Source organism: Hypomesus nipponensis, chromosome 2 (genome assembly GCF_054491055.1).
Source record: "Hypomesus nipponensis isolate SF chromosome 2, ASM5449105v1, whole genome shotgun sequence".
Lineage (NCBI taxonomy): Eukaryota > Metazoa > Chordata > Actinopteri > Osmeriformes > Osmeridae > Hypomesus > Hypomesus nipponensis.
Window position 1 is genome coordinate 10,411,193 of NC_140362.1, and position 13,986 is coordinate 10,425,178.

Genomic DNA, 13,986 nt, shown 5'->3' on the forward strand with positions numbered 1-13,986 from the left:
CAAGTAGAAACCATTTCAAAAATGCGGGGGAGACACTATATTTGAACAATGGTTTAAATGTATAACGTGAGCTATAAGTGCAACACGTTTGGATTAAAAGAGCCTACTATCAAAAATACAATAACGTATTTTCCAAAACTTGCCGTCTTTAGTGGAACATTGGTGTACTGTTCTTTTAATATACACCCACTGCCGTTTAAAGTCCCCCCTAAACGAGCACGAATCGTGGCTTGTTATCGTTGTTTAAGTAAACTGAGGTAAAGAAAACATTGTATAATCAGTGGGAGAACAAATGTATGACTGACTTGTCTAGCTAGCTACTCGTTCTCAAGGTGAGCGACAACACCGTAGTCTGCGTAAACATGTTGTCTAATTACTAGCACAAACTCAGATCTCAATGCGGTGCTGTGCTGTTTGTTGAAGAAGTGCAAGGCATTGACTTTTAGATGCTAGCTAGCTAGCTAGCTAGGTACTGTAAAGGCCTAGACTTGCTAAGCAAATCATTTCTACATTGAATGGTTAGCCGTCGAACTCGTTTCAGTATTTTGGAAACCACCCTTTAATTAACTTTAATGGTCCTATACACTTGCCCAATGACCACTGGCACGTTATTGTTGTTTTTTGTCTTGCTCACTAACAGGGGCCCGTTCGTCGTAAGCCAGGGTTGAAGCTAAGTTAATCAATTGTCCCTTTAGCCGGTTAACATTAGCGAGCTAACTGAGAACCGCAAATATCGGTTTGTCGACGGCTGATCCGCATCCAAATCATGTGGTTAATTTCAATCAGGCTACACTTATCAGGGCAAGTGCACGAGCACGTCCTACTTCAAATGGCAGGAAAGTCGATCACCAAAACCGTGATTTTCTAACGATATGATGGCGGAAAAGACGAAAGAGAGAGCCGTGATATTCTCACCATCTGAGCAAACTATTATAATGAGTCTCTACGAAGACAATAAGCATATTATCATGGCTATGTCAAACTCCGCTGCCAGAGGCAGGCAGGCAGCTTGGCAAAAAATTGCCGATAAACTAAATGCTTATTTTGGTAAAATGTATAGGCTCATCTTTAGTGCCTTATACCCCAATCAATCAGATCACATTTCTTTAAATGTGTCTGCTGGCAGTAGGCTTAATGGAAATTAATCATCGTATGAGATCTTGCTAGCGAAAATACATGATATCAACTCTTTCAGAATAAGTATAAAAACAAGGCCAAAGAGTATCTAGTTGATACGAATTCATAGACACTTATGAGGATATATGTAGGCCTACTGAAAGCGCTTATATATCATGTACTATAAATGTGTATATGCATGTAGGCCTATGTGTAAATCCCTCTTTGATTTCATTGACTGGGACATGGCCAGTGAATATGATGAATTGATTCCTCAGCTGTGTAAGCGCCAATAGCCTACACTTTTCTTACAGCAACGCATGCTGCAGCTTTGTCAATGTTTTCTGCATCGCCTATACTGTATAAAAATATAATCTGAAGCACAGTAAAAGTTTCAAGTAGCTTTATTGTCAATTTCTTCACATGTTAAGACCAAAAAAGGAATCGATGTGACGTTTCCCACTCTCCCACAGTGAATCATAAAAAGCACAGGCACACATAAGACAAGACATTTCCTAAAACAGCGTGCCGTTACACATTCACATCCAGCAGCATAAGCTCATGATAGAGCATAAAGCTTGCTGCGGCGTGTGATATTTGCAATGTACGGCCCGAGAAGGTCTTGCAAATAAACGAGTCCTGTCGGCTGAATCGCTATCGCTCAAACAAAAACTCCGTTTGAAATAAAGGATCTTGGCGTTCGCGAAGAACTCTATTGGTATGGAAAGCGAATCGAACTACAATAGGCCCATATCTCCTTGGTCAACTGGGTCTCTCAAAAAGGGAGCTGCCAATTATTTTCCGGGGGTGTGGCAACTGGCAAGCTTATCCAGCTACACTTACGTTAGCCTGCTCTGGAGCAGGTTAGTGCTAATTGATATGTTACTATGGTGATTTATCGAAAGTTGCTTCCACGAACCAAAAAGAGGGGCGTTATTAATCTTAGCCTGAAAATTAGCTCGCTAAACAGCTTAGCTCGCTACTACGAATACCCGTCAGGAATAGTATTTGCTGCTGTTGTTGCTTGACAACTTAAGTTGTTTAACACTGCCCATTTTTGCTAGCCTTAAGTATTTAAGTTTTTAACGCAGGCATGTACACAGCCCGTCCAACAAATTCATCAACCATGTCCATGTCATTTACCTTTGTGCATGCCATTAATGACTGTAAACTTCATTAGAAGCACATGGGTTTACTTAATAAACAGACTGACGTTATTGTCATGTCTCCAAGCTAGATTAAATGCAACAAACCCAACCAATGATGTATTACGTAAACTAGTTACTGAACTGATGTCCTATATTGTCTGTGCTCTGTATTAAGGCAAGCTCCATGAACAACCTGAATGATCCCCCCAGGTGGAATATCCCTGTCAGGCCAGACCCTGGAAGAGGTGCTGCAGACGGCAAGCAATGGAATTATGCCCTGCTCGTCCCCATGCTGGGACTGGCAGCATTCCGTAAGCTCTCGGCCACATACTGCAGAACATGTTCCATGTTCAGCTGAGACAAAGTTACAACCAACAACCATTTTTAGGGGGGGGGGGGGGGTAATTCCTTTTAAATGAAACAAATATGCATACATCCAAAACATTATTTACACTAGTTTACAATTGATGAACATTTCTGAACAGTTTTGGGAAAATAACTTGTAACATATTTGGTGATTACACTGTATTAGGTAGTTGGTTCCATCTTTACATCAGCCTTCTTTTTCCTCAGGTTGGATATGGAGCCGTGAGTCCCAGAGAGAGATCCAGAGTGTGAGGGCCCAGTACAACAGAAACATGTCGACGGTGACCAGCGACCTGGAGGACAAGTACCGTGACTCCCTGACAGAGAACCGGCGTACGGCCGCCCTGCTGGAGCTGGAGCTGGAGAAGGAGCGCCAGCGTGTCGTGGGCTACCGCCAGGCCCTCATCTCCCAGAGCCAGCAGCTCATGGAGGAACGCAAGCAGCTGCAGCAAGAGAGGGAGCTTCTTGAGCAGGAGAAGAGGAGAGTTCTTGAGTCGGGTGCTGCCGGGGCCGTTTTGCGCCACTCCCTGGACCGGGAAAGCGAGTGGCACAGGCGTGCGTCGGAGATGCTGAAGGAGCTGGAGGGAGAGCTAGTGGAAAGGCAGAGCGCCTACTGCAGCCTCATCCTGCCCAGGGAGCAGAGGCTGGAGATGGAGAAGAACCTCCTGCTGAAGGTGGTGAAGGAGCCACTGGAAGGAGACATCGACCTGGAGACTGACCTTAAGGATATTTTTAAGAACGACCGGCACTGTGCTGACCTCCTCAACATGGACAAGAGGAAGAACGGCAGCCTGATGTGGGTCTACCTCCGATACTGGCAGCTGCAGGTCACTATGCAGAAACATAAGAAAGCTGAGGATGCCATCATGGGTACCCAACCAAAATTTAAGTGACCTTTATACAAGACTCTGGGTTGATTTTAAGGACACAGAATTTTTTTTATCTTGTGTACCTATTAAAACTAGTCCTGAACAGATATGAAGGCTTGTTCAGGGTTTAGATTAAGACTAATATTAGACTGAATCTCAAAAAGAGTTCTCTAAACATTTAGAGAAGGCCCATGAGGTATCTGTGGGATTTTGGGGGTGACATAAAATAAAGGATCTTCCTTGAAAGCGATTTGAAGTCTAGGACTAGGAGTCTAGGACTGCAAAACCTATAATTAGGATTACACCAGAGTTTAGGTATCTTAATCCATGATGTTCATCAAACATATCTCTTGACTACTATTACCATAGAACGTCTGCTGCAGAAACCTACATTACTTACTATAACCCATACTGTCACATTAAGTAAATCTAAAATGTTATGATGATTTGACCTGAGATGCTCTTTGTGCATGACGTAGTCCCAGATCCACATTGGATGTTATTGTTTGGCTCCTCGCACTTACTGTACCAAGCAACTTACCCCAGGACATGGGGCAGGAGACAGTAACAGGAATATATTTGGCCTACATTTTGTATGTGGACTTCAGATAGTGAGAAGGCAGGCGGAAACTATGCAGCAACTCTCTAAAGTCTAAAGCCTAATGCCTACCAGTCACGCACACATGCTGTTGCAGGGATTTATTGTCATATTAGGTTGGGTTTATGCCATAGTTATTAGTTATTGATGCCCAAGAGTGGAACTACTTGACAATCACTGTTTAACATGATATCATGAATAAGAAATGGTCAATAGCAGTATGTTATCTGTTATTATTGAGTTTATTTGCTGTATGTTCTGCATGTGTGCTTCATGAATGTGTGTAGGAAATGAGGGAAGGGTGTTCATGATGTAGGAGTGGGGATTCAGTTTCTTGGTCCTTCGTGTCCTTATTATCAAATGTATCATAATTATAAAAGGTAAAAGGCATCCTGGATCCACACTCTTGACCACAGGTAACACTGTGGAGCTCATGCAAACGGCAACATTGTTGTTTTTGCACAACTCTACACCTCCTAAGCCCGATAGAATAGCTGGTACCAAGCTTGAATTGAGAGTTACATTTGTCTCTGTAAATGTAAAGATATACACACAATTGTGTGTGAATAGTATGCACCGTCAAAAAGACATTGGGAGACCATCCTTTGGATGATCCTATGAATAAAGCCTTTGTGTGGATTTACTGTTTATAAGCCTTGGTCTTCCTGATTAGCTTGGGTTAGGGTTAGCTGTTGACCTACCTAACCTAGTATCTTTGACCAAATGTATTTGATAAAAATATCTTAAGGCCATAATTCCTCAAATATAAAGGATGGTAAAGAGAAAGCCAATGATACATCTCACACAAAAATTTAAAAACTAACTTTACGACTAGATGTCATTTGTTGTTAATTTCTTCAGCATTTACTTTTGAACGTATAAGAAACATCAACCCCGAGTTAGGCTATAATCTAATGTGGGATGTGTCACATGCAATGGCAGAACTCCAGTAAAGAACGATGGAAGTTTATTAGACTATTTATTCAATGCGCAAAGTGACAATGCAATCCGCAATTCAAATGGCATTTGCCTACTCAGGCCTAACCGGGTACAAAGTCGTGTAAAATGGGGTGTAGCCAGAAAAAATATTTTAGGCCTAGAAAAATATGAATAGTGTAATAAACCTTGCTTCCGCTATGAAGTGTAGTTCCCAACTGGGAAACCAGTTGGCTTGAAAACCAGTTGGCTTGTAACACCGGCAGCCCTAAATGGTCTGCGAACGCCGCCACCCCCCGATTGCGTACAGTGTGTCTTAACGATTCGCGATGTCCACCACAACGGCTCCCAGACCGACCCTCCCCTTACCGACCTTCTCCCCATTTATACCCTTCTCGACACTCCCCTCCACAGGTGCAGCCACTTGCACAATTATCAGTGCAGTGCTTGACCGCTCCCCTTACTCACCCCATCACTCACTACAATAGGCATCTTTTCAGTTTTTTTTTACTTTTTACTTTGTGATGTGCATCCGGTGCATACTTTTTTGGAGATATTTTCGTGCCTACCCAGGCGTAGACGTGGGTACGCCCCTGATGTTATAGATACATGTTATAGCTACCGCAACAACACATTTATTTGGAACAATGTCATTCAAATTAGACTGCAACGGTACGCGCGTTCTGATTGGCTAATGGGTAGTCATACCCATAGATGTATATATATATCTATGGTCATACCAGCCGAGTATTGCCCTCCTCGCCGGTCACAATTTAGAATCTCACATTTGGCTTTAATTCTCACTTCTACTTGACTGACAGACGCTGTGACAGCTGGTTTTAATTTTAGCAATGGCTAGTGTCAATGTCTTGAGACGATGGAATATCATCCAGAGGGATGTTAAAGCTGATGGGCTCCTATTTGCTAAAAAGGTCATGTTTGACAACATGAAAGCACAACAGTTTAAGAAGACTTGGACACTGGATGTTGGATGAAGACTGATGGGCTCCTTTTTACTAAAAAGGTCAGGTTTGACAACAAGAACAACAACACTTGAAGAAGACTTGGACAAAGGATATTGGAAGAGTACTTGGACGCGGGATATTGGATGAAGACTATGATCCCAAAGTCTTCGGACACCAATAGTTTCAACCCTTGTGGGGATAATACTATTGTACGGATCACCAATTCTCTCATTCTCTTATTCTTATATCTGGAGACGGGGTGAGGAGGATTTTAAGCGCGAGTGATTTCGTGGGGTCTCACCTTAACTGTGGTCCCGTCGGGGTCCCACAGGGTGTTTCCTCGTTAATGCTACCACACCTAACACTAACCCTAACCCTATTTTGTCTCGCGGACTAAGACCATAGTCTCTGAACCACCTGGACTCACTGCTGGGCTTTTAGCCCTCTACAGTTATCTTAATCTTGGGCCTTGTCATGGGACGTGGTCTCGGGTGACTGCCTGGAGTGGCCGTGGGCATCGGGTACATCGGATGTGATCCTGGTGTCATGCTAGCCGGCGGTCATCTGTCAGGGCATTGATTAGGCATCACGGTCTGCATTGTTGGTGCTGGGGAAGATCGGATGTGACCTCAACCACTTTGCGGGCTTTGGTGGTCTGGGTTGTGTTATTGTTCAGAGTAGGGATGTGCTTGTGTGACATGATTTCTCTGTGAGACTGCTGGCCCTGGGCTTCTGGATGATGTTGGTCTTAACCTTAACGGGGATTCTGAGTCTGAGAATGGTTCTCATTATTCTTGCCATCCCTGAAGAGAAGAGAAGAGAAGGAGGCGCTTATTGAGCAGACTCTATTATTGAAAGGTGGGCCTTAACAATGGTTAGCGGTAGAGTCTTCGGACAACAGTATGTCACCCCTGAAGAATGGTTATACTGGTAAGCCCCATTGTTCATTATCACTAGATTTGTGTTGAGTCACCTCCCATCACCACAGAGAAAGTAAAAAGGCAAAGGTCCCTGGGGACCTTTCTTAACGATAGGTAGTAGTCAAGTCTTCGGACCACTCTGTCCCTGTGGGATGTTAATGCTACTCCTATTGGTCAATGCTACTGACAGCAGAGAAGAAGTAGCCTATAGAACAGATTTGCTCATTCATTCATTTCAGGGGGATGGAGTGAGTGGGGTTTCAGGTGCGCGTGCCTAAGTGGGGTCTCACCTGTACTGCGGTCCTGTCGGGGTCCCGCAGGGTGTTTCCTCGTTATTATTGCCACACTTACTATAGTCTGTCAGTAGTGTTAGGGGAAGTAATATATTAGTTATTACCTATTACTGTTCAGTAAAAGTAGTGTGATTAAGTCACATGATTACTTTCTGTACAAAGTAATATTATTACTTATTATATGGCAACGACGGTACAAGCTTTCTGATTGGCTAATGGGTAGTCATGCCAGATGCGTATTGCCCTCCTCAGCGGTCAATACGGCTCCGTATTGCCCTCTGACGTCAGCTTCTAAATGAGCGATATCGACGAGTCAGTTGCTAAGTTTTACTATCCAGATGATGCTGAAAAGATTTGTCATCGAAAGTGAAGATGAAGACTAGACTCTTTGAATCACTTGTGTCGTTATTTTGTGTTGAAATTAAAGCCATTTTAGCAGAACCATGTTGTCCGCTTTCTATCAAAAGTAATGAGTTGCTAGGCAACACATGAAACAGCGTGAGAAGTCTTGAGAGCTAGCTACAATTAGCCTAGAGGTACCATTTATTTATCGTTTACAAAATTAAAAGAAGCTAAAAATGCCATATAATTAACTACTTACTAACCTCGACCGTTTGGCTTTGCCGTATCAACCTCGCTATCGCTCGTATCAACATATCTCGCTATCGCTCGGTCGATACGTTCCAGCCTCAGTTTGATATTTCCCGTTCCCAGTTTGCTATTTCCCGGCATGACCACACTCTCGGTTAGTAAATAGGCTATAGTTATTACTTCTGCATACAATTGTATTCTCAGACCTATGTTTAAGTAGGCTACCATACAGACTGTAGTCAAGAAAAACTAAGTAAATCTCTGTATTTTATTTCCTCAATGCCTGGTGATTGCAGTAGCTAACCTTTTACATAGCCTCACCATGAAGGCAGTAATTTATGTGTCTATTTGTGTCTGTCTGTGGTGTGGCATGATTATCTTGAGACTAGGCATTGTATGATGTTGAATTTTGCTATATGTATTTCTCAGGACTCAAACACATGCAGTGTTGCCTCAACTCGCCTGTGAAGTTATTCAAATGTTCTGTTTGCAACAAATAAATAAAAACGTGTTAGCCATTTACTATGGAACGCCGAGTTAGTCCAAATTAAATAAATAAATAGGTAAATGAATAGATAAATACATACATAAATAAATACGGTTATGAAATAAACTCTTAAATAAAAAAAGATGGTAATAAATATATAAATATAACATTATATAATTATATAGCTGAATCCATTTACCGACATCAATAAATAAATACATTTATTTATTTAAAAATGACGTTTTTGTAAAGACAACATGTATTTAATTCATGGGACTTTTATTTCCTAATGCCACATTTATTTATTTTTTGAGACTTTTACGCACCACATTTTTTTCCACATGTATTTCCACACCACATTTATTTCCACTCCACATTTATTTCAGTGCTGTATTTATTTCACATCTCACATGCAAATGAGAGGGGCGTGGTTATCGTCAGACCAACGCAGCAGATAGCTATGCTACCTGTATGGGGGTGACAGTGGCATTGCACTGCCGAAAAGCATACAATGTAGACAAGCTTTGCCCATAATGTCTGTGTCGTCTCTGCCTTTGTATGGGAGTGATGGCGGTGACTTAGTAGCCTACGTGTGGGGACTTGATCTTTGATAGCTATGAGGTTGCGCTGAAGTTACCTTTTTTTTTTTTTTTTTTTTTTTATTAGCAATTTCAACAAAGTCAAGTACATTGCAGTTTACAAGATACAAAAAGTTAAAAAAAAAACATCATTTACGTTCGGAGTAAACATGTATTAATACAAAATAACATAACTAAAAAAAATCACGCTAGGGGATATAAACCATTACATTAATATATTTAAACTACTACAGATTTTTACTGTTTTAATGGCCTTTTGTTTAAGAGAATTTTTTATTGAAAAAATATACTGTCTGAGCTCTCCGTTCAAGGCAATAAAGCAAGGTTTTCTTCCCATGAATTTGCATCTATGAATATGATACTTGGCCATAATAATAATAAGATTAATTATATATACACAGTTGTTTTTCCTGGAACTGTCAAAAAGCCCAAACAATACATACTTCCAGAATAAACAAAAATCAGCCTCAATACTTTCAGTAATAAACTTACAAAGATTTTGCCAAAATTCTTTTACAATTGGACAATGCCAGAATAAATGCACAACCGTTTCTTCACATTCATTACAAAAAGTGCAAACAACATCAATGTCTTTCTTAAATCTTTTCTTAATATAGCTTTTTGCTGGATAACATTTATGGATAAGTTTAAAAGAAATTTCCTTCACTTTATTTGTGACTAAATATAGATTAGGTAAAAGCCATACATTCTTCCAAACAATATCATTGACAAAACGATTCCAGTAAGGAATAACATAAGACACCGTAGTTATATCTCTCTGAAACAAAGTTCGAATAGATCTATTATTATTTCTACCAGTATTGGAAAAGCAGGTTTTGCCTATAGGGGAGTCTGTAACAGGATTATGCACAAGGGGACAATTTTGGAGTGTAACCCTTGGCTGAGATTTAAAAAGCATACAAATACCAGAGGGTATTGCGCCAAAGACTTTTGCATAATCCCCAGGTGTGACTGGAATCCTGTATTTAGCAAGAAACTCCTCATAAGTGAAAGGACGACCCTTCTCATTAAATAATTGATCTACCTGCAAGATATTATTACAGACCCAATTTTCCAAAAAGAGAGATTTGTGTTTATATAAAATATTCTTGTTATTCCAGATCAAATAGTTGTGAGGAGAAAAATTGTGTTTGTATATGAGAGACCAAGCCAAAAAAACTTGTCGGTGATACGCAGATAATTTCACAGGAATTTTGTCAATGTCATAGTCACAGGCAAGAAAAAAGTCTAAGCCACCAAGATTAGACAACACATGGAGAGGTATCAAATTCCAAACTGAAGAGGGGTTTCCAAAAAACTGTTTCAGCCAATTTATTTTAAAAGTATTATTTAAAGTACCGAAATCCAATACATTTAGTCCACCATTTTCATAGGAATCCATAAGAACAGTCTTTCTTATATAATGTGTCTTATTTTTCCAGATGAAATTGAATATCAATTTGTCTATCTCCTTTAGTAGCTTATTATCCAGATGCAGGGCCAAAGCTGCATAAGTCAAACGAGACAGACCCTCTGCCTTAGTAATCAACACTCTACCTCTCAATGATAAATCTCTTAATAGCCATTGATTAAATCTTTTTTGAGATTTTTTAATAACAGGGGAAAAATTGGAATGACTTCTCTTATGTTGGTCTTTGGTAACTACAATACCCAAATAGAGAACTTCATCTTTAATTGGAATATTGTAAAGAGAAGAGGAAGTGCACTCCTTGATAGACAGAAGTTCACACTTATTAACATTCAAATGTAAACCAGATGCCTCTGAAAATTCTTTAATTGTTTTTATAGCAGCAGGAATTTGAAACTGATTCTTCAGAAATAGTGTGGTATCATCTGCCAGCTGTGTCAATAGTAATTCACTGCCAAGTAGAGAGATACCTTTCACAGCACTAGCTTTAATATGGTCAGCCAACAACTGAGCTACTAAAAGGAAAAGATAGGGGGAGGTAGGGCATCCCTGCCGTATACCTCTAGACACCTCAAATCTAGGGGATGTGCCGCCTGTTAACTGAATAGAACTATTACTATGCATATACAAAGTTTTAATAGCCGTAGAAAAGTAATTACCAAATCCAAACTTTCTCAGAGAATGCAAAATAAACTGATGCTCCACAGTATCGAAGGCCTTGTAAAAATCCAAAAACAAAATAAAACCATTATCATCAATCATGTCTGAATAATCCAAAATGTCCAAAACCAGCCTAATATTATTTGTAATATGTCTTTTTGCCATGAAACCAGATTGTGTTTCATCAATAATAGAAGTCAACACCATCTTGAGTCTTTTAGCCAAAAGTATAGCTAGAATTTTATAATCATTGTTAAGTAAGCAAATTGGGCGCCAATTGTCAATTAGCAGTTTGTCTTTGTTGGGTTTGGGAATTAAAACAGTCACCCCTTGAGTCATAATAGCTGGGAGGCAATTTTTCTTTAAGGATTCCGTAAAGACCTCCAATAAAAACGGAGCTAGTTCATCAGCAAATGCCTTGTAAAATTCAGACGTCAGCCCATCAGTACCAGGTGATTTGTTGTTTTTTAGCAGATTCAAATTATTCTTAATCTCCTGTAGAGAGATAATCTTATCGCACATCTCCATTTGTCTCTTATCAATAGTTTTAACATTCAGAGAGTCCAGGTAATTATCCGCAGTTGTATGGCAAAACTTAGAGCTATATAATTTTTTATAAAAATTGCTACAATAATTGGATATCACTTTGAAGTCATCTGAAATAACCCCATCAATATTCAATTTATTTATACTCTGGTTATTGGAATGAGCTCTTTCCATATTAAAGAAATAGTGTGAATTTTGTTCCCCCTCTTCCAACCATTTAGCTCTCGACCTAATATAAGCACCCCTTGCCTTCTGATTATATAAGTCATCTAATTGAGCTTGTAGATTAACCAACTCAACCTTTTCCTCGTCTAATAAAGTATTTGGCCTTTTATTTGACAAAAAGGTAATCCTTGTTATTACCCTTAATTCTGCAGATCTTTGAGATTTGGACTTCATAGAGCCATATTTTCTAAAAAAGATTCCCACCTCAAATTTAAATAGCTCCCAATTACTACTAAATCGTTCTTCTTCTTTAGCTTTTGTCCAAAAATAAGAAATCAGATTTAAAACTTCTGTTCTAACAACATCATCTTGTAATATTGAGCAATTGAGTTTCCAATACCTTGACTGAGCAGTCCCACTTTTCAAATTGGCTAACTTTAAACAAAAACATATTGCTTTATGATCTGTAAGAGGAGTTGGGCATATATCCACCTCTACAGCATCTATGTTCAGACTCCCAGAGATTAACCAAAAATCAATTCTAGACTGACTCGAACCTGTACTATTACTCCACGTGAATGATTTATCATCAGGATATTTTTTTCTCCATATGTCTATGAGATCAAATCTATCCATAAATGCTATGAGACTAGTATTGTTTCTATTTGGCTTACCAGGAGGCCATTTATCCATATGACCATCTAAAATGTTGTTAAAGTCTCCTCCCAATAACAGAATGGCACTAGGAAATGTAACCAACCAGTCTTCCAGAATATTCTCTAAGATACCAGTTAGGTCATCATTCTCCTTTTTTGTGTTATATCCATAGATGTTGCAAATAATAAAAATCAACTCGTTGTGTTTAATCACTTGACATATAAAGTGTCCAGCTGGATCACATTTTGTAAGTAAAACCTCTCCACAAAACCTATTCCTTAATGTAGCCACACCCGCAGAACGTTCTGTACCATCAGAAAGCCATATGGAACTAGAGAGCATACAATTTCTGGGGAAATTGTGAGGGTGTGCTTGTGGCTGCCCCAGCTTTCCATACACTCCTGGTGTTTACATATTTCAAAAAGCATTTAAGTGTATGACTACAGTTCTGACCATTGTGTTCCCTTGATAATAAGTTTGTAAAAATGACATGCATCACTCAGATGGAGGAGAGGTGATACTGGTTGGTTGGAAGAGAAGGAGGCCAAATGTAGCTCATGAAGATGCAGCACTAGATAACTTATTAAATTGTAATCAGATATAAACAACTTGTTGGTTGCCCTATTATGTCCTATTATCCTCCTATCATCGCCCTATTATGTAATTTGAACGCCCTGAACGGCATCATTTGAGTAATGAGGGCAAGCGTAGGCTTATTGATTACTTAAAAAACGTTAAGTTTCATTATGCATCATAGAGGAGCCTAGTTAGAGAAGGATTTAGCAGTTTAATATTAGAAGCCTATTTTATTAATAATTTTCAGAGTAACCTCAAACCTTTCTTTTGTTTCTTTGACCTTACATTTTCTTTGAGGGCTTAGTGGTCTCGGTTTAACATCATTATTTATAGCGACATAATTACCGGACACTGTTAGCTCGCAATGTAGACAAAGAATGCCCCTGCAACAAAGTTGTAACTTGGTAACAAGTAGCCAGCTAGAAACCGAGCAGAAGTTTGTAGCCATATAAAGGCCTATAAATATAGGCTACTTGATTTGGCTGCAAGATTCGCTGATTTTGAGTGTCCAAGATATGATGGATTCTGATCTGGATCAACAGTCTAGCCATGTAGCTAAGGCTTGTCCGGGAAGAGTACATTTTTTTTTTACGGCAAGTCTGGAAGATCAATTTAGGCTAGTGCTACTTGCCCCGATGCACTGGACAAGTTATTAAAACTCAAACAAAATAAAATGCAATGTTAGGCCTACTTCACGTTATGTGCCACTCGTTACGTCTATCGATTTTATTTGAGCGAATTCTGCATCAGTAAAACCACCAACCCAAGATCTCTACAGACCAGCTAATTTCCTGCTCAACACTTCAACGGGGGCTTATTACTTGAAAGATGAATTAGGCTATTTACGGTCGTCTCAGTTACACCATGAGGGGTGGGAAATACTGTGATTTGCTTAAGAAGGCAAATGGCTAGTAAAACATAACATTTCATAATAATTTCAATAAATCAAGCAGCGCAGCAAGACCCAGTAAAATGTATATCCTACAGCTAAGCAAGGCTGAAGCAGGCTGACATTAATTATTTTCATGAACAGACAAAGTTTTGACATTGACAAAGTTTAGGCTG

The 13,986-nt window shown here is 39.6% G+C and overlaps 1 protein-coding gene across 3 annotated transcripts; it reads left to right on the forward strand.

The window, feature by feature from the left end:
* The first annotated feature begins 200 nt into the window (after window positions 1-200).
* LOC146300717 (coiled-coil domain-containing protein 127-like) lies at window positions 201-4,750 on the forward strand. 3 transcript variants are annotated; one of them, XM_084705074.1, is made up of 3 exons: window positions 201-332; window positions 2,440-2,575; window positions 2,838-4,750. In XM_084705074.1, the coding sequence occupies exons 2-3, from the start codon at window positions 2,449-2,451 to the stop codon at window positions 3,521-3,523; spliced, it is 813 nt and encodes a 270-aa protein (XP_084561200.1). In that variant the 5' UTR covers window positions 201-332; window positions 2,440-2,448; the 3' UTR covers window positions 3,524-4,750. The 3 variants fall into 3 exon arrangements, with proteins under 3 accessions (XP_084561200.1, XP_084561216.1, XP_084561209.1); XM_084705090.1 differs by having other exon boundaries at window positions 205-332; window positions 2,475-2,575; XM_084705083.1 differs by lacking the exon at window positions 201-332 and adding an exon at window positions 1,556-1,979.
* The last annotated feature ends 9,236 nt before the right edge of the window (window positions 4,751-13,986 follow it).